At 31.8% G+C, this 20,003-nt stretch overlaps 1 protein-coding gene across 1 annotated transcript in view; it reads right to left on the reverse strand.

Moving 5' to 3' along the window:
- The window catches only part of LOC145268168 (sodium/glucose cotransporter 4-like), a 141,715-nt gene that overhangs the window by 43,056 nt on the left and 78,656 nt on the right, over positions 1-20,003 (reverse strand). Inside the window, exons 5-9 of the mRNA XM_080123379.1 lie at positions 18,703-18,807; positions 14,168-14,273; positions 13,314-13,394; positions 8,066-8,304; positions 1,972-2,107 (exon numbers count right to left, since the gene is read on the reverse strand). Coding sequence (XP_079979505.1) covers positions 1,972-2,107; positions 8,066-8,304; positions 13,314-13,394; positions 14,168-14,273; positions 18,703-18,807 — 667 coding nt within the window. The remainder of the gene's footprint in view (positions 1-1,971; positions 2,108-8,065; positions 8,305-13,313; positions 13,395-14,167; positions 14,274-18,702; positions 18,808-20,003) is intronic.

The raw sequence follows: 20,003 nt of genomic DNA on the forward strand, positions 1-20,003 counted from the left end.
CCACTCTTCCCATGTTAAATAATAATTTCAAAATAATAAATGTTAATATTTCAGTGCGCAGGTCAAAATCTGCAAAAGAAGTGATTTGTTTTTATTTGTTCACGTTGTTATGGGTTAATGTTTATGCTCGCATGCGCAACTGGATGTCGTAAACCGGAAAATGGGTTACATCACTCGTTACAAGGTCATTTGAGCTTTATAATTTTATATATATATATATATATATATATATATATATATATATATATATATATATATATACAAACATATTTTATATATATATGTATATATATATATATGTAAGTATGTACATAATATTTTACATATATTTTATATATATATAATATTTTATAGAGATATCTTATATATATAATATTATATATATATAATATTTTACATTATATATATATAAATTTTCCCCAAAAAACTGATTAAAAACTTTGCTGCATGCCTGAATACCCTTTATATAAAATTTCAAATGCTTAGACCCAAAATACGCCTAATAGTTTGCTAGAGACCGCAAAGGTCAAATCTTTTTAACTTTGACCCCTTGGAAACAAAATTTTCAGAAAAAATATGATTAAAACGCTTGCCCTATGTCTGAATACACTTTATGTAAAATTTCAAATGTTTAGACCAAAAATTGGCTGAGTAATTTGGTAAAGACCACAGAGGTCAATTTTTTAAAAACTTTTACTCCAATTATGACCCCTTAACATTTATTGTTTTGGACTCAAATCAAGTTATTAAGTTACATCCATGTCCAAGGAACCTATATCTAAAATTTAAAGTGTTTAGACCCAAAACTATCGGAGGAGTTTGGTACAGTTCTCAAAGGTCAAATCGTTGAACTTTGGCCCCTTAACAGCCAAATTCACTTTTTATATATATATACTAGCATTTCAACCTGGCGTTGCCCGGCTGTTTGGAGGTGTATGCTGAGCAAAAATAACAAAATAAAAAGCACAGTCAATTTTTTTAACTTTCACCCCTATTATGACCCCTTAACATTTATTGTTTTGGACTCAAATCAAGTTATTAAGTTAGATCCATGTCCAAGGAACCTATATCTTAAATTTCAAGTGTTTAGACCCCAAATTGTCGGAGGAGTTTGGTAGAGTTCTCAAAGGTCAAATTATTGAACTTTAACCCCTTAACAGCCAAATTCCTGGCCGAAACCGATCACATAGATTTTCCCAAATCTCAGTATCCTGTATATTAAATTTGGAGTCTGTAGACTGAAAATTTACAGAGTTATTGTGTAGGGAAATGTACACAGAGACAGACACACAGACACCTTCACGTTTATATATATATATATATATATATATATATATATATATAGCAACCGAATAGTGTAATGGTTTGAAGCGCTGACTGCCAAGCGTGGTCAAGTTTCGATCCTTTCTTGAGGTAGTTGCTGGTCTAACCGCACTGATGTGCTGTGATACAGCGAAACAGTACTGTATGTGGATGACTATGATGCTACCTACCTTAGATTGAGCATATTGGGAGTGATATACAAACATATTAAGAAATGCTCTTGGTGTAAACAAATAAAACATTGTTAATTCACTATCCAGCATACCAGCATCCAAAAAGCGTAATGTTTGAAGTATTGACTGTCGTTTGGGTGATCGAGTTTTGATCCTGGCTTGAGGTAGCTGTTTGTCTAGCCACTCTGATGAGCTTTGATACAGCGAAACAATACTGTCTCTGGATGAATATATATATATATATATATATATATATATATATATATATATATATATATATATATATATATATATATATAATGTTTTGATTTATTGAAAATCCGGAAATTTAGCTTTTAAAACTAAGGGTAATTTAAAGAAAACAATTTGAGTTGAAATGCATCTGTACACGTTCAAATATGTCATTCACTCACTCAACAAGATAAAAAAAAAAAAAAATTTTAAAAATAAAATAAAATAAAACCAAAACACTTACCTACGAATAAAACTCTAGCCATCATTCCAGGAAACACAATTATAAACAAAGGTAAGAATTTTAAATAACCAGCCAGAATTGTTCCACCTTTGACATGAGAAAGATTTTTGGCTGCCAGAGCACGTTGAACAATCACCTGGAATATGCATGATATATATTTTCAAGGTTTATATAAACAAAAATCAGCACTAGACAGACAGACAGACAGACAAACAGACAGACAGGGAGACACACACGCGCTCGCACACACATGTATATATATACATACATGCATATATCTGTTCATATATATAATATATGTTTGTATACGTATATATGTACATATATATATACACATATATATATGTACATATACATATATGTGTACATATATATGTGCATATGCATACATATACATACATATATCTATACATATACATATGTATATATACATACATATATGTATGTAATAATATATATATTTATACATATATATATGTATACATATATATATATATATACACACACATATACGTACATATATATATATATATACATATATACACATATATATGTATATGTATTATACATATGCATGTACATATATATTAGTGATAGGACGATTTCAAATTTTTCCCTATTCTGATACAATTATTGAGTCTCTTCTACATTCCCGATTTCGATACAATTACCGATTCTGATTCCGATTCTTTTAAAATTCATAAATAATAATAAATGAAAATTCTCGTATATGTTTGCAAATATAAGAAATACAATCGGGGTGACAGTAGGGGTATTACACGATTATATCTTTCTAAATATTTCTCTCAAGTGTGGTTTTTGTTCAAGACAACTAATGATTTATTTTGATTTCAAAACCAACCCAATTTTTATTAGTTCATCATTAGTGCACAAAATGCCATTTGAATTGTTTGTTAATAAATTGAAAAATAGTCAACGATTTGTATGCAAAACAAGAAGACCATGTAAGAACAGAATACTTAACAAATTTGTTAAGAACGAGCTTCTAAATGATAATGTTACTGTGTGAGAAAAATACTTTTAACAGGGGGGGGCAGAAGATTTGATAACTATCATGCGCCATCCCTCTATTAAAAAATGTTTATAATTTTATCCTAATTATAAAAAAAATGTTCGATTGACTTGTTTTACTGTCAAAAGAAAGAGATACAAATGATGATGATGATGATGATGATGATGATGATGATGATGATGATTAGTCTGATTTCACTTATGAACGTCTCTCTGGACAGGGATGGGATTCATTTCCAAAGGATTTCCCTTAATCCCGACTTCAAACCAGGAGCTTCAAAGATCAAGGGTTTTCCTAAGGATGTCGGTGGTACCTATAATTGCAGAGGTGCCTAAAACATCGGGGATTTGTAGTTTTTTCAATTGTCCTTCCAGACAATTTGATACTACTCCCAGTGTACAAAAACAAAACTCTATTGCAGTAAAATATGAGAAGAGCAACAAGATCACAATTACAGAGCAAATCAAAGAAGGGAAAGGGAATGAGATTAGCAAGGAAAGACAACTCTAAAAACAATGACAGCTTGGAGAGCACGAGGTCACAACAGAATACACGCATACTGGTTCCAAAAAATTCATAACAAAGCCTAAAAATATAAGCAGACGTGCCAGAACAACCAATGGTTACTGATAAAAAATGACTCAGAAAAGGGAACTTTTCAAGAAACAAAAAGGAATTAGAGACTCTAACAAACACCAGAATCAGGATATCAAAAATAGAAAAGTATGCACTACTTGTTATAGGAAGAGCAAAATGGGATACAATGGAAGGTATGGAACTACTTGACCAAGCAGAGATTAGGGCACTAAATGAACATGACACCTACATATATTTGTAAGTTGTGGAAGTAGACACTATCAAAACCACAAAGAAAATTGGAAAGGAATACCTCAGAAGAACAAGAAAACTCTTAGAAACTAAATTATATAGTAGGAACCTAATAAAAGGTATAAACACATGGGTAGTATCACTAGTAAGATACTTTAGACCATTTATAGGTTGGACCAAAGAGCTGAGGCATCTCAACAAGAAGACCAGGAAACTTATGACTATGTGCAATGCACTAACCCAAAATATGATGCTGACCTACTCTACGTGAAACGGAAAAGACTAGTTTGTATAGAAAACCGTGTGAATGACACACAAAAAAAAAACAAGAAAAATATATAACACTGCAACTGCCACAAGAGACACTGACAAATGAACAAAACAGAAAATAGAGAGACAAGGGATAAGACGAGAAAATCAAAATGGGAAGGGAAACAGCTACACGGACGATTCACGAGGATGACAAAAGATGAAACTAACGAAAGCACTTGGATATGGCTACAAAAAGCAAACCAAAACAGAAAAACTGGAACCTTAATAATAGATGTAGAAGATAACGTGATTAGAACCAACCACATCAAAGCAAGGACCGATAAGACATGAAAAACAGTAAATGCATACTCTGTTACAAAGAGACGAAACAATGAACCATATAATAAGCGAATGCAGCAAACTATCCCCAAAAGAATATTAGAATAGACATAATTAAGTGAGGAAGGCAGTACACTGGGAATTATGCAAACAAGTGCATCTTAAACTCACAGACAAATGCTATAAGCAAAAACCGGCAACAGTACTTAAAAACGAAAATTACAAAATCCTATGGGGCATGGACATACACACAGATAACACTACCTAAGCAAGAATACCGGATGTTATAATAGTAAAAAGAAAGAAAAATCCTGCCAGATTGTAGATTTTTCAGTTCCAGCAGATCACAGAGAGAAGATCAAGGAGACAGAGAAGCAGAGCAAAAACATGGAATTGGTCAGAGAGAGCTTAAAGGAATATGGAAATGAAGAATGTCAAGATAACGCCATTTATTGTTAGAGCACTAGGAACAATAACGAAAAACTTTGAAAAAAGAATGGGAGAAATTGGAATCAGAGGGATGGCTTGAAAAGATACAATGAATAACAATAATGAAAACAGCTGAAATATTAAGGAATACCCTTGAATGTGGAGACTACTACACATGACCTACAAGCACAAGCTGGACATATTGAAATGGCTACAGATGTAAAACATAAAGGAATATCACATGAAATCATAAAAACTGAAACTGTGGAATTGTAAGTTAACATCCGCTGCTCGCCACCTCTGCACTCCCAATTTTTTTTTTTATGTGTCGCCATAAACTGGCACCACACCAAATAATGTGAGGAGGATCAAGGAGAATGGAAAGACTGAGGAGAGAAAGCACTAACAAGACCTTCACTGAATGAGTGCGAAGAAGACTGGGATCTTGGGGAGGCTTATTACCAACCAAATTCTAGTGAAGACCAAAGGTAAACGGCTATTGTGATAACACAAACTTTTGTAAAAGTTATTCAAAAAGGCGGTCAGTACTGGAAACCTGGGTAGACTTGTTTTTACTCAGACTGCAGGGAATACCACAGATTTTTTCCAAGAGTTTTTCAAAGAGAATAGTGCACAATGCCTCTCACCTATGTGACAGGTAATAATATCCCTGTGACAGAACCACAGGTAAAACAATTCTGGGCTTGGTGTTGCCACAAACACCAAAACATGAAATATGCAACTTACAAATAATACACAACATGGGACCTAGATGAAAGATCTGGCTGTCATGAACGGAAAGTGCTCTCTTTGTGGCGAGCATGGGGAACTTGGTCGTCATACTGTGAATGTTGGCTCCTCTTCTAATATCAGAAAAAACATCATCGACACAGAACATGTAAGTATCCTCTCTAATTTCAAGTACCAAAACAATGCAGATAAAACACAGGAAAACTAAAGCAACCAACACCGACCCAAAAACCAAAGGAAGAAATGGACAAAAAAAGAGAACAGACTGATAATGGAATGCTATTACAGAAGTTACCCCAAAGACCTAGGATGCCGCAAACGGATGAAAGAGTTATGGAACATGTCCAGTGACTTGCTATACATCGGAACAAAGAATTGCAGACCAAGCGAAACTTATTCTCAAGATAGGTTGGCTTTCAAAACTAGAACTGAATGAAATACAACAAAAGACAAATGATGGAAAAGATGAAGAAACGCCTCTCGATGGGGACCCCAAACATAGGAACTCCAGATGTAGAAGACCTGTCAAAACTTGGATACAAGAAACATGAAGACCAAGACCTATGAAACAACAAAACTTAACGAAAACGAATTAACTGAAGTAGAAAATAGGAAACTTATGAATGAGGAAAAATGAAGCTTCCATCCTCAAGAAACCAAGAGTGGAAAAAATTAAAAACTGAAACAGAGAAGGTGAACAAAACTCCTCCCATACATCCCAACAGAGACAATTACAGATTTAAACAATTTAATCTATGCGGGTGCCAAGACAGTAAGTATGAAGTTTAAGGGGGAAAAAAAGACTGAGAAAGAAAAAGGACCAACAAAACCTGGATGGGAATTGAGGCAGGAAACCCAGATCAACAAACGAAAGAAAGAAGTCAAAGTGAAACAAGATGAAAACAACTAGAAGAGGTTGGAAAATCGAGGAGAGGTTCAACAAAAAACAGGGAAAAGTGAAGAAAAAAATCGAGGAGAGGTTCAACAAAAAACAGGGAAAAGTGAAGAAAAAAATAGCAGCAAAAGAAGCGATATTTAGACGATACCGATGCAAATCAGAACAGTGCAAGCAAAACCTTTGAAAGCAATGAAAGTCAATTCTATCAAAATGCAAATGAAAGAGAAGCAAAAACAGAACAACCAAACTCAACGGAAACAAAACACAACTGGAGCCATATATGGGCAGAACAAAAGGATCATAATAGAAAGTAGAATGGTTGAAAGAAATAAAAGAAGAGTCACAGCAAATCGAAGAAGGAGCAAAGAATGAAATCAGCAAGGAAACACTCAAGACATCCCTATGAAAAATGGCCAACGGGAGTGCACCGGGTCATGCCTATTAGTCAATGAAATTCATAACACTACGTGAAAGGCTTGCCCAACAAATAAAAAGACGCATCCATGAAGCACATTTACCAGAATGCATGACCAAAAGTAGAACCACGCTGGTGCAAAAAGATGCAGGAAAAAAGGGGCCATCCCCAGCAACTACAGACCTATAACCTGTCTACCTACAATATGGAAAATACTTATTGCATAACTGAGAGAACAAATTTATCAGTCACTTCATAACCACGGACTACTCCCAGAGGAACAAAAAGGATGCCAAAAATGAAAAAGAGGAACACATGACCAAAGGATTGTGAAGAAGGTTGAAAAAAAAAAGAACTTAGCCATGGCATGGATCGACTATAAGAAAACATATGATAGAATCTCGCAAGCATGGATAATAGAATGCCTGAGAATTGACAAAATATTAGGTATTATAACCAACCTGATAGAAAATGCAATGAAAAATAGAGACTTGAACTGACAGCTAGTGGACTAGCATAACTGAAATCAAAATACAAAGAGGGATCTTTCAAGGTGATTCTCTATCACCATACTGCACGAGCGCTTAAAATGTAGAACCCCCCCCACTACAAAGAAATAAACGCACAGCATTTATCTGCCATTGAAAAAATATTTTTTTTATTAATTGCTTGAATGCTTTGAAAATAGCTTATTTCTCGTTTAATTTTTAATTTTATTTTAAAATAATATTTTAAATACTGCATTATTATGAAATTATCGATATTTGTATTCTTTTTTTTTTTTTTTTTGCCATTTCGCAATTATATCTTTTTGTTGTAAAAGAAAACGAGATATTATTATAATTATGCAAAAAGAAAAGTAGCCTGTGTAAAGTTGAATTAATTGAAGTTCTAACATAACTCACTTAGAATCATGAAATAAAATATCCAAACCAAGAAGTGAGTATACTCGGTGACATATATCGTGTGTCTCTTCTGATTTAAGAAATTGCAAGAAGTGACTCGATGTGAGGCAAACATGTATCACTTTTAAGAATACATTACTATTCGTATCTTTTTATTATTATTTGTTTGAAAATGTTTCTTTAAAAAATCTCCATGGAAGAGGTCAAGTGAGAAAAAATGCAAGAATCGAATAATGCATAAATACCTGGTCAGTACACCAATACCATATCGAGGAAATGGCAAGTCCAAATATTACCCCAGGCCATGGCAAACTCGAGTCGTCGTATGGTCGAAGTAAATGCATGGAATATTTTGATGGTATTCCGCACTTTACATATTTATACATCGATGAATTTGTATCTCCCCAGTAGATACGGGTTGTGTTTGGTTCTGAGTTTAAATAATTGTTTACTAAACTTTCATAACCTCCCACTTTAACAAAACCTGCAAATAGAAAAAGATGTAATTTTACTTTGATGATCCCAAATCCAACATGGCTGCCAAACGTAACAAAAGCGCAGATGTTTTTCCACCTGTATCAACTCCTTATTCGACATAGACTGTAGAAATAAAACAATTTATGACCCCATAACTGCTAACAGGAAGAATTTAAAGTGAACTACATTTTCTCCAGTTAATGTGATCGTCAGCAAAGCGGAACTACCTCCATTTATTCAAACCAGCCTTGATAAATATCCGGTAATTACTTCCCCTCACACAAACACCAGTAAAAATTACTGCGGTGTTTATCAAAGGATACACAGGTAGCTACTTACCAGTTTTTGCAAAGACCAGACAATTATCTGCTGAAAAACTAAAGGCGACTGAAGAAGAATTTAAATAAACTCCTAAACGAAGGTATAGCAACTCAATCAGATAGCGAATGGTCAAGTCCTACGTGTGTCAGAATTTTTTGGGAATTTTTGACACCCTTAACACAAAACTGCGAATAAAATAGACAAAACTCGTAATTTCTCTTTGTGGTTTGTTTAATTTCTTTATGGAATATATTTCCAAAATAAACTATTAAAATTTTTGGAAAAATAATAGAAATATTTTTTATTTTTTAAAAAACAGTGTTTACAAAGAAATAAAATATATTAAATCAAAAACTCATGTACTTTAAGAGAATTAAAAAAAATGGAAAATTGGTCGAGTGGATTTTGTTTAAACAGCAAAAACTGATAAGTGAAATGTGATCATTTTTCAATGATGGTAACCAATCTTTTCACGCACAAGGCACGACGGCTCACGCGTATGCGTTGTTTTTACGTTTTTGAAATAATTACTTATGACCATTTTAGGCATCCGTATTTGACAACTGCAAGAAAGCAAGGAGCACCGCTTCGCCAACACCGGGTAACTGTTTACAGAATGGCGTTTTTTTTCGATGGGTTGCTTAAAAAAAGTATTTTATTTAAAAAGTACATGGAATATAAAATATAAATATGGACAAATTCTTATAAATGAAAAATGGAAGCACCCATTGATTAGTATTTTATAGGTAAATGGTTTTTTGGAATTTATATATATTTATTATATTTAGATTAAGTTAAAATTCATTGAATTTCAGAGAAATCTGTTTTCTTTAAAGCAGATTAAAAAAATATTGTAAATTTTTCGATTAAACCTTTTATTATTTTAAAATTTGGTCTTTGCTCCTTTTATTGAAAAAAATTAGGGTTTAAATTATATTATTCATGTTGTTATAAGCTTCGAAAGATAGCGAGTCTAATTAATCACTCATTTTTAATGTCGACTTCTGACACTCCTACCTACTAAATCTTGTTCTTAAGCAAAGTGGAGAATACCGCTGCTGTGGCGATTACTGTACATTAAAAAGTATAACCAAATCTGATAAAGTAAATTGTTTTATTTCTGAGTCCGTTACAGAATAAACCTTTTTTTGCGACAAATTTATCTTGTTAGGAATTAAAACTCTTAATGTAATGTTGTGGACTTGCAGGCCGGTAATACTCAAGGCAAACACAGTGATATAGTTAATAAAATGTGTATTACTAAAAGTATGTTGCAAAAGTACACGTCATTAACTTACCACAAATTGCTACCTAATAATATGTGGCGACACCAGCGAAGATTTTTTTTCAGGTTTAATAGTTAAATATCCTTCATTTACAAGTTTTAGCTGATTTTCCCAGGTATGCAGCTTATCCCCTGTTTTTGGCAATCTCAGGTGAGTTGAGCACGTTATGAAGTAAATAAAAAGGTTTCATTCTTTCAATTTCTTTCTAATAATATTTTATATATTAATAATATTTTATATATTAATACTATTTTATATATTAATAATATTTATATATTAATAATATTTTATATATTAGTAATATTTTATATATTAATAATATTTTATAATTATATTTATAATTATATTTATAATCATATTTTTTTAATTAAAAGTTATTAAACAGAGTGTATATTGCCTTTTAGCTATAGACATTATCTTTAATAACTTTTAATTAAGAAAATATAATTCATATAATTGAACGGAGAAGTTTTGATAAAATATTTCAGACCCATGCGATTCATGGCACTAAAAATGTCGACATCGGAACTCTTTTATAAAGACTCTCCCTTGATCCACATAACTCCTTAGATTCACGATCATTCTATTCATTATATCGCTGAAATTTTCTATTCCTAAACACATAAAATATCTATGTGAATGTATACCTTTCAGCCCCCGCCTTTTTTTTCATGTACCATATCTCCCGTCTTTCTCAAACACCCCAACGCAAAAACCCGAAATTTAACCCTCCAAACTGGTAATTACATAGCATCAATAGCCTAGCATATACTTAGACTTTCTAGCATGGGACCTTTACCATATATGTTAGACGTAACTATATTATAGTTCACTATTCCTGAAATAAGTATATCAACTTACCCTCATAACGTGTATTCAGTCTCAGATAACATAGGGGTCACTATTTATAATATTTATCATGCAAAAGATAGAAGAATTAGATTAAATATTCTTTTTTTTTTTTTTGCAAATGCTAAACCTGAAAACATATTTACATACCTGAAGAATAAGTTTGTGTCTATTAAACAGGAAAGTTGCTAAAATCATAAATAAATTAATGTTTGATTAATATTGCAGCCAGTTGTATGTTCGATGTTTTTATTAATGGAAACGTATCTTTTTCAGATAAATGTGAGGTTGAACAAAAAAAAAAAGTAATATCTAATACATAAATTTAAGTAAACCGATTTTTTTTTCTTTAGACCTTCTATCCTAAAATATTAATATTTCATTATGAATAGTTATTTCTTTTTAATAATATTTTATATATTAATAATATTTTATATATTAATATTTCATTATGAATAGTTATTTCTTTTTAATAATATTTTATATATTAATAATATTTTATATATTAATATTTTATATATTAATAATATTTTATATATTAATATTTTATATATTAATAATATTAATATTTCATTATGAATAGTTATTTCTTTTTCTTTAACATTGGTTCACGTTATTAATAATAAAAAAAGGTAATTGGATTTAATTTCTTTGTAAATATGGTTATTACCAATATTACTTAATATCTTCTGCAGGATAATCATTTTTCTTTCTTTCAGAAAATTCCAGGTCATGTGACACAGTTCGTAAACGGTGTCCTTATTTATAAGTATAATAACATAAATGATTCAATGATTTAAAGGAGATAACTCTTACTTTAACTTGAACATTATAATATGAGTTATCTACCTGACATAAGCATTTCTTTTTCAATCTCTTCTCTCTATTAATAACATTATGTGAAAATTTTGTATGTTTTTGTGTATGAGTGTATTTCTCGTTTATACGTGACTTACACACTGCTACTAATCTAATAGTCTTTGCAATAAAAAAGAAAACTAGCTGTACCCACTCAGCCACGCATTGCAGTGCTGGAGTCTGATTAATGCAAGTATTAGATTGATTTATATCTCACACACACACACACACACACACACACACACACACACACACACACACACACGCACACACAAACACACACACACAAACACACACACAATACACACAAAAACACACGCAAACACACATGGAATCACAAATCCACAAAACACACAGAGAAAAAAACACACGCATACACAAAAAAAAACACACATGCACACACCAAGAAACACACACGCACGAGCACAAACACACACAGAAGCACACACCAAAAAACACAGACGCACACAAAACCACACAAAAACAGAAACACGCACACACACACAGACACACACACGCAGACACTGATAAACACACACACACGCACACACAAAATAGACACAAACACACACACACGTAGAAACACATGGATGCACACACATACACACACACACACAACTAAACTCACGCACACATGTTCAACCAAAGTCACGCACACACTTCGAAAATAGTAAGGAGTAGACAGTTTAAAGGCTTTAAAATTACACATAAGGAGATTTTGAAGTACATAAAATGTCAATTTACGGTTATGATTAAGCATTATAGTTTACTGTGTAAAGAAAAGAAACAATGCTAACCGTAAATGTTTTTTTTTTCAGTGATTGTATTTTTAGGGTGGTTACTGGAAAGAATTTAAAGTAAAAAAATTAAAAAAAAAAAAAAAAAAAGGAAAAGTGAACGACCCGTTACAAAACAAACGAAAATAATAAAAAAAGCATCGTTCACTGTTTGATACGAAGAATCGAAGAAGAAAAAAAAAAACAATGCTAACCGTAAATGTTAATTATGTTTGTATCAGTAATTTTTTAAGGGGGTGAGTTTCCTGGCGACAATGTCTGTGTAGGTAACGGTAAGGGTATAAATACATAAAATTACGATTATGAGGGGTTAAGATTTTTTGTAATTGGTTTAATATTTATAAAACGATTGCATAATGTAGAGAGAGACGCCATGTTTGTAAAGGTTTGACGCATTCGTTTTTTGAATAAGTTGTTTATTCCCGATCTGTCATTAAATCAATCATAGAATCGGTTTCGAACAGAATCTTCAACCTTTCTGCCAACAATAGTATATTCTGCTAATAAATTTATCGAACTTGTGTTGCGTTATTTTCAAACTTCTTTTAAAAAATCGGTTTTGTTCGAATCTATGATGAGAATATTTTTCATTTCAATAATTAAATCAATGTTAACTTTTTTGTTTATGATGGAAAAAGTTATTTTGAAAACTTTTATTTGGAAAATAGAAAGATATGTTTGTAGAATTAATATTTCCCGGCAAAGGTCAAATATTATTCTTCCGTTTGTGCTCCTAAACAACAAAAACAAAAACAAACATTATTTTCAATCGTATCTCTGTATAATTGAACTGAAAAATTTACGCACACACAAAAATAGAAAGGATAAAAAAATTCCAAAACTGACAATTTATACTAAAAAATAATAAAAATAAAGGAATAAAAAAAAAATTCAAAAATACTCACCAATAATCATGAGCGTAAAAGCACCGATAATCATGATAATTGTTTGTACAAAATCTGTCCAGATTACAGCGGTCAGTCCACCTGCATAAATAAAGATTGGAATAACACACTGAAACCAATGTTGGAAACAGATTTGCGAGTGACTTGACGTCCACTACAAGTAGTGACCCGACGTGAGGCAAACATGTATTTTTTTAAAAATTTTGTAAGATTTACGTTGCAGAGGCTTTTGTTTACTTTTGCAAGTTGAATTAAAATTACATTTATTGAATGAAAATTACATTTATTGAATAAAAATTACATTTATTGAATTAAAATTACGTTTATTGAATTAAAATTACATTTATTGAATTAAAATTACATTTATTGAATTAAAATTACGTTTATTGAATTAAAATTTCATTTATTGAATTAAAATTACATTTATTGAATTAAAATTACGTTTATTGAATTAAAATTGCGTTTATTGAATTAAAATTACGTATATTGAATTAAAATTACGCTTATTGAATTAAAATTACATTTATTGAATTAAAATTACGTTTATTGAATTAATAAAACGAGATGAATTGAATTAATAAAATGATATACTGAATTGAGAAAAACGAGTTTATTAAGTCAACAGAAGGTTTTATATTGATTTGGTAAAGGGTATATTACTGAAATGAAGGATATTGAATTAATGAATTGTTATATATTGGATGATTTTAACTGCAAAATATTAAATTACTAAAGTGAAGTAAATTGAATCAATAAAAGAGTGTATATCAGATTGATAAAATGATATCTACATTAAATTGGCTAAAAATACATATTAAGTATAAAAGTATGTATAAGTATAAAATATATCCTACCGCCGATAGTGAAAAGAGCAGCCACTGCCAGAAGTATAAGGGTAGCCAGATAAATATTCATTCCAATCGCCATTTTGATAAACAATGCTCCAGAGTAGAGATCAGCCTACGAGAAAGAAATAAGATAAATTATGTGTGTGTGTGTGTATGTGTGTGTGTGTGTGTGTGTGCGCGCGCTCGCGCGTGCGTACGTGCGTGTTCTGGAAGAATATTTAACGAACATTAAAACGCAATTGACGAGAATATGTCAAAATAAATAAAAATTGACCGAATCAAATCTTCAGATAAAAATAAATCTATAAGCATGGGCATTCCTGTAACAGGCCTGACAACTGAGGTCTTTTCCACGATAATAGATATAGCAGTAAAAACAGAGACAAGTTTTATAGTTTTATCTTTTTTACATATCAAATAATTAGAACCACAATGAGCTAACAGATAAATTTTATAATTATTGGCAAATTCTTATAAATGAAGAGACAGATAACGTTCAATAAATGCAGACGCATATCCCAATGTGAGATTTCTTCTTTTTTTTTTTTTTTTTATCTCAGATTGGGATTTAAAAAAAAAATTAAAATTTTATTTCATTTATTTTTTTAAAGTAAAATTTGTACTTAATGGCTATAGTTAGAATTCTTTAAAAATGAAAATTTCTAGGGGCAAAGAAAGTGTTAGTAACTAAAAAGATCTAACTGATTGTAAAAACATGCCAGAGTCAGAGACTCAAAATATTCGAGGTCTCAGCCTTTTATAGGGATGACCATATTTATATACTATTCGAAAGTTTTGATATTTTGGGAATTTGTCTGTTCATAAATAGAAATCCGCAAGTTATGACCAGATTCCATATAAAGGGAAGTTGTCTGTCTGTCTGTATGTATGTATGTCTGTATGTATGTATGTCCAGCTAAAAGTCCAAATCTATTAAACAAAGACACATCAAGTTGGTATTTTCTTAACCATGGTTGCCCCGGATGAATGATATTTAAAATTTATTAAAAAAAAAAATATTCACTTTCTGGGGGTCAATTGGGACAGGTTTCATCAGGCAATATCGATTTTTCAGTATTATTGTGTACTAATTTGGAAACTAAATGCTAACTAATTCCTAGAGATATCTATTATATAAAAGAGAGTTGTCTAGATAGGAATCAGCTTGGTGGGGACGAAAGATAGGGTTGGAGCGGTAAAACAGGGAAAATGAAAGAAAGATGGAGAAAAGGACAAAGAGAGGTAAAAAGATAAACGTGTAAATAGAAATATGCTACACGTTCGACCAGGCCAACGTTTGGTAGTCCTGCTAGTCTAACATTTTTTTTTTTTTTTTTTAATTTGTTAACTTGAAATAACATTTTCTTTAGTCTTTTACACTTAAGTTTGAAATAGCCTTTTTATTAGTCCATCAATTCAAAGTAATATTTTCAATGATCTGTCATGCATTGTTTAAAATATAATATTCTTTCATTTGTTGCAAGCACTTTCTTTGGTCATTCATGCTTATTCATTATTATCATAGCGTTTCACTCCATCTCGAGGTCCATCAAGCAATGTCCGAGGTATCCCTCAGGTCCACATCAAAGCATACCCTGCTTAGGGGACAATCTGTGAGGAAAGATGTGTGCAATAGTCTACACATCAACACCGCAGGGACACCAAGCATCCTGTACATAACCCCACTCGTGCAGGTTGTCTCTAGTTTTGTCATCCTTCACTCCCATGCTTTCTGGGGTAGTTCAGAACCTGCTGCGAGGTCTTCTTTCAGTGCTGGAGGAGTCTCATTGTTGTCGTCTTTGACTGACTCATTCCAATAACGCCGGCAGAAGGACGGTGGTGTTGTTCCTCCGAAGCCTAGGACAATGCCATGATTAAGTCTGAAATAACCTGTTTTTTTTTTGTCTGCCATGCTTAAATTTGAAATTAAACGTTAAAGTAGTCTTTTTATTGATCTGCCATGGCTAAATGGATAGATTGAATGGTTGCATGAATCTCTTGTTAATGTTTACTTGCAAAATTTATGCACAGGAAAATGTGCAAATATTTAGGTACCAAATATTTAGGTACCAAATATTTAGGTAGAAGTAGTTCTAAATGTGTGAGGTTACTAACCCAAACCAAAATACATAGCATGTTTCTTCTGAGTGGCTTTTAACCTTGATAAGTTGGGACTCATTTGTAAAAAAAAATATATATTTCAATTCTTTATGCACATTTTTTATTTACTAATGTGTTACTTTTGTGTACGGCATAATCACGTTGACACACTGGTTCCCATGGGATCACCAAAGTTAAGCAACATTGAACCTGGTCAGTACCAGATGGGTAACCATTCGGGACTTCCAGGTGCTGTATGTGCTCTCCGCTTATCTTGGCATTGTTTCCAGTCGTCATGAGGTTCTCCTTGCGACTAGGCTCGAACAGTGTTGATTCAGGGGAGATCTAGTTGGGGATTGCGCAACTCTTCCTCACAATTACATGCACGCAGCTACCCCTACTGGGGTATCCTTTGTCTTTTGAGACTGGACAGAAACATCGAATATGTTATCAAGACCAAAAACTAGTCAAGGATAAGGGTTAATGAGATGGATGGATTCTCGGTTGATTAATGAAATAAATAAAATACGGTTATGATAAGAATTTGTTGACATTCAAAGACGACTATGTTGCAGTCTGCAGGGAACTTCTTGGAAAGAAATTGTGTTCATGGAAGTTCTACTTAATATTAAGCACACAGAGAAAGAAAGAAAACCTCTTTGCAGTTATGGTAACAGAACGATTTTTTCTTGTTAATGTTTTATGAGGAGTAACCAAAGATTGGAGCTCAGCCGACCACCTTCCATGGATGTGTATTACACCAAATAAGTGTTATTAATAGCTATACCTCATCATGTTTTGTTATTTCAGCCTTCAGATTTCCTTTGATCTTCTTTCTCAAACCTCTAACATAGCATTATTACATTTACTTAAATGGAAAAATGGCGTTGATCTCTCTGCAGATCTGGCTTTGTTCTTTACAGATCAACTTATTTACGAATATATACTTATTAGATGAAGTGTCCAACTGTGTTGAATTTCTACACTTTGCTGGAATTTGAAAGCTGACATTAGAAGTTAAAGACATCTATTAACTATTTTTCAGGCATTTTTTAAAATTTGAATAAATAATTTAAGCTTATGATGATCGATATCGTTTAGGAAATAACTGGAACGCAAAATAAGCACAAAAAAAAAAAAAAATTTCTAGTGTGAAATTCAATGAAATTCAATGAAATTCAATGGTGTAAAATATTGGATGCTTCATTCACACGACCACCAATAAAAAAAAAAGACTGTCTTTTTAATTTACTTAAATGAGTTCAATATAGGGATTTTTTTTGTTACATATCAGCATAGATTTAAAATAGTTTGATTGTTTAAAATAAATAAGTAAAAATATTCACTCCTGCACCAGAAAGAGGTCAAGTAAACAATACATTTTGCAATTAAAATTCAAAAGGAATTCCAAAAACAAGTAGTTCAAGCAAAGAAGCTATCAAATTAGAAAATCTTTTTGAAACCATGAGCCACTACAATGAAGGGGTGAGATTTTGCTGCTAATCGGATGGGTCAGGAGTATTTTTGCCCAGCGGATACACGTGTTGTAAATCCATTTGAGCACAATACATGCCATGGAAATACTTGTAAAACCAGAACAGGGATGCAACACTGCTGCAAGATTAGCAGTGCGGGGGCTTATTCAATTAAAAACTATTCTTTCATTCTGTCCAAGTAAACAAGAGGGAGAGGTTAGTTGTTGGTGCATTAGCCTAAATGTGGTAATAATGCTGCATGCAGGGGTGAACGGTAGCTTTCACTATTATAAACAACAAGACTTTATATAAATACATTTAAAATCAGCTGTACCTAATAAGTATTCCCCAGGCTTTAGTAGTAACATTTTAGTTTTTAATAGTAATGTGCAAATAATATACAATGTGATTAATATAGATATGGAAAAAGAAATACTCGAGAAAGAGATATAACTCCTATTTTAACCTTTAAGTTAATATAAGAGTTATCTTCCTTGCATCATTTGAGTTATGCTTAAAAATGAAAACGCAGTTTATGAATGACATGTCTGCAGTTTGCATAATTACAGTAAAACAACAGTTTAAGTTGTTTATTTAAAAGAAAAAAGTTGTACCTTCTGTAATGTTAGTCAAATAATTTTAAGAAATAAATAGGCTATTATTTAGTAAAAAAAAAAAAATGCAATAGTTTATCTGATATTGTTTTTATTGATTTTTTTTTCTTTGTAGGTCATGAATTTAAAATGTCCAATTCTCTGGGTCAATATAAGCATTTTCAAAAAAAATAAACTAGTACGTTCTTTATTGCAACATTAATAAATAAAAATTGTCAGAATCAAATATCCATTTGTGAGAGGCGTTGTTATTTAGGTCTAACTTTAAAAATCGGACCAACTTAACTTTATATATTTAAAAATCTCTATAAAAATAATTTCTCCAACCTGACAATTGAATGACGTCACTTACCGATATTTTCGTGAACACGTACAAAAGCAACGCGAGGATACTTAGATAAATACGAATACGTCTTCCTCCGAATCTTTTCTTCAAATACTCTGGCATTGTGTACACCTGAATAAAAACAAAAGAGAAGGGAAAAATTCAATTAACATAATTTTGTGCTCCCTTAAATAACAACAGTAAATATGATTAATTTAATGTTACGCAAACTTAGATAAAAGTTAAAGAAAAGACTAGCAATGAATTTTTTTTTAAAGATTTTCAAAGTTTTAGGAAAAAAATTTAACTGCAGTAACTACAATTCGATTCAATTTAATTTATTTGGCAAAAAACAAAACAAAACAAAACAATCGTACTTTAATGCCATGTAGGGAAAGAATGTAAAAATTTACTAGGAACATGTAAGAAAAGGGTCGACGGGAAGAGATAAAGAAAAAGTGGTAAAAATTTACAGAGAAGAGTGTAGCAGTTACAGAGAACTATTTTCTCTAGTGAATCAATGCCCCCCTCCCCTCTGAGTTCTTCAGTTACAAGCTGATCTATCAGCTGACAGGGCACATTGATTCATCTACTCCCTAAAACGTCTTGAGGGAATGTCAGTCAGTCAGAACCGGACCTTCAGCCAAGCCACACCCCTTCTCTTGTCTTCTGTCCACTGGACATCCTGCTACAGCATCAACGGCCTTCACTGGGGACAACTGCTATTAGCTGGGGACGACACAGTACTGACAGACCGACGACGACCTCAAAAAAAACTTTTTGTTCCTTCTTTCTTTTTCGCAGCACGGCCTGCCAATTCCTCCTAAAAATAAATATTTCAAATTGTCATTGTTAAAAAGAAGTTTCTTGTTCTTTTGTGCTGTGCTATTTAAACATATTTTTATTAGGAAGGTACAACCATTACCTTTCCTAAAAATAAATATTTCAAATTGTCATTGTTAAAAAGAAGTTTCTTGTTCTTTTGTGCTGTGCTATTTAAACATATTTTTATTAGGAAGGTACAACCATTACCTTTCCTAAAAATAAATATTTCAAATTGTCATTGTTAAAAAGAAGTTTCTTGTTCTTTTGTGCTGTGCTATTTAAACATATTTTTATTAGGAAGGTACAACCATTACCTTTCCTAAAAATAAATATTTCAAATTGTCATTGTTAAAAAGAAGTTTCTTGTTCTTTTGTGCTGTGCTATTTAAACATATTTTTATTAGGAAGGTACAACCATTACCTTTCCTAAAAATAAATATTTCAAATTGTCATTGTTAAAAAGAAGTTTCTTGTTCTTTTGTGCTGTGCTATTTAAACATATT

Source organism: Euprymna scolopes, chromosome 43, assembly GCF_053919585.1.
Source record: "Euprymna scolopes isolate OS-2025 chromosome 43, ASM5391958v1, whole genome shotgun sequence".
In the NCBI taxonomy this organism is placed as follows: Eukaryota; Metazoa; Mollusca; class Cephalopoda; order Sepiida; family Sepiolidae; genus Euprymna; species Euprymna scolopes.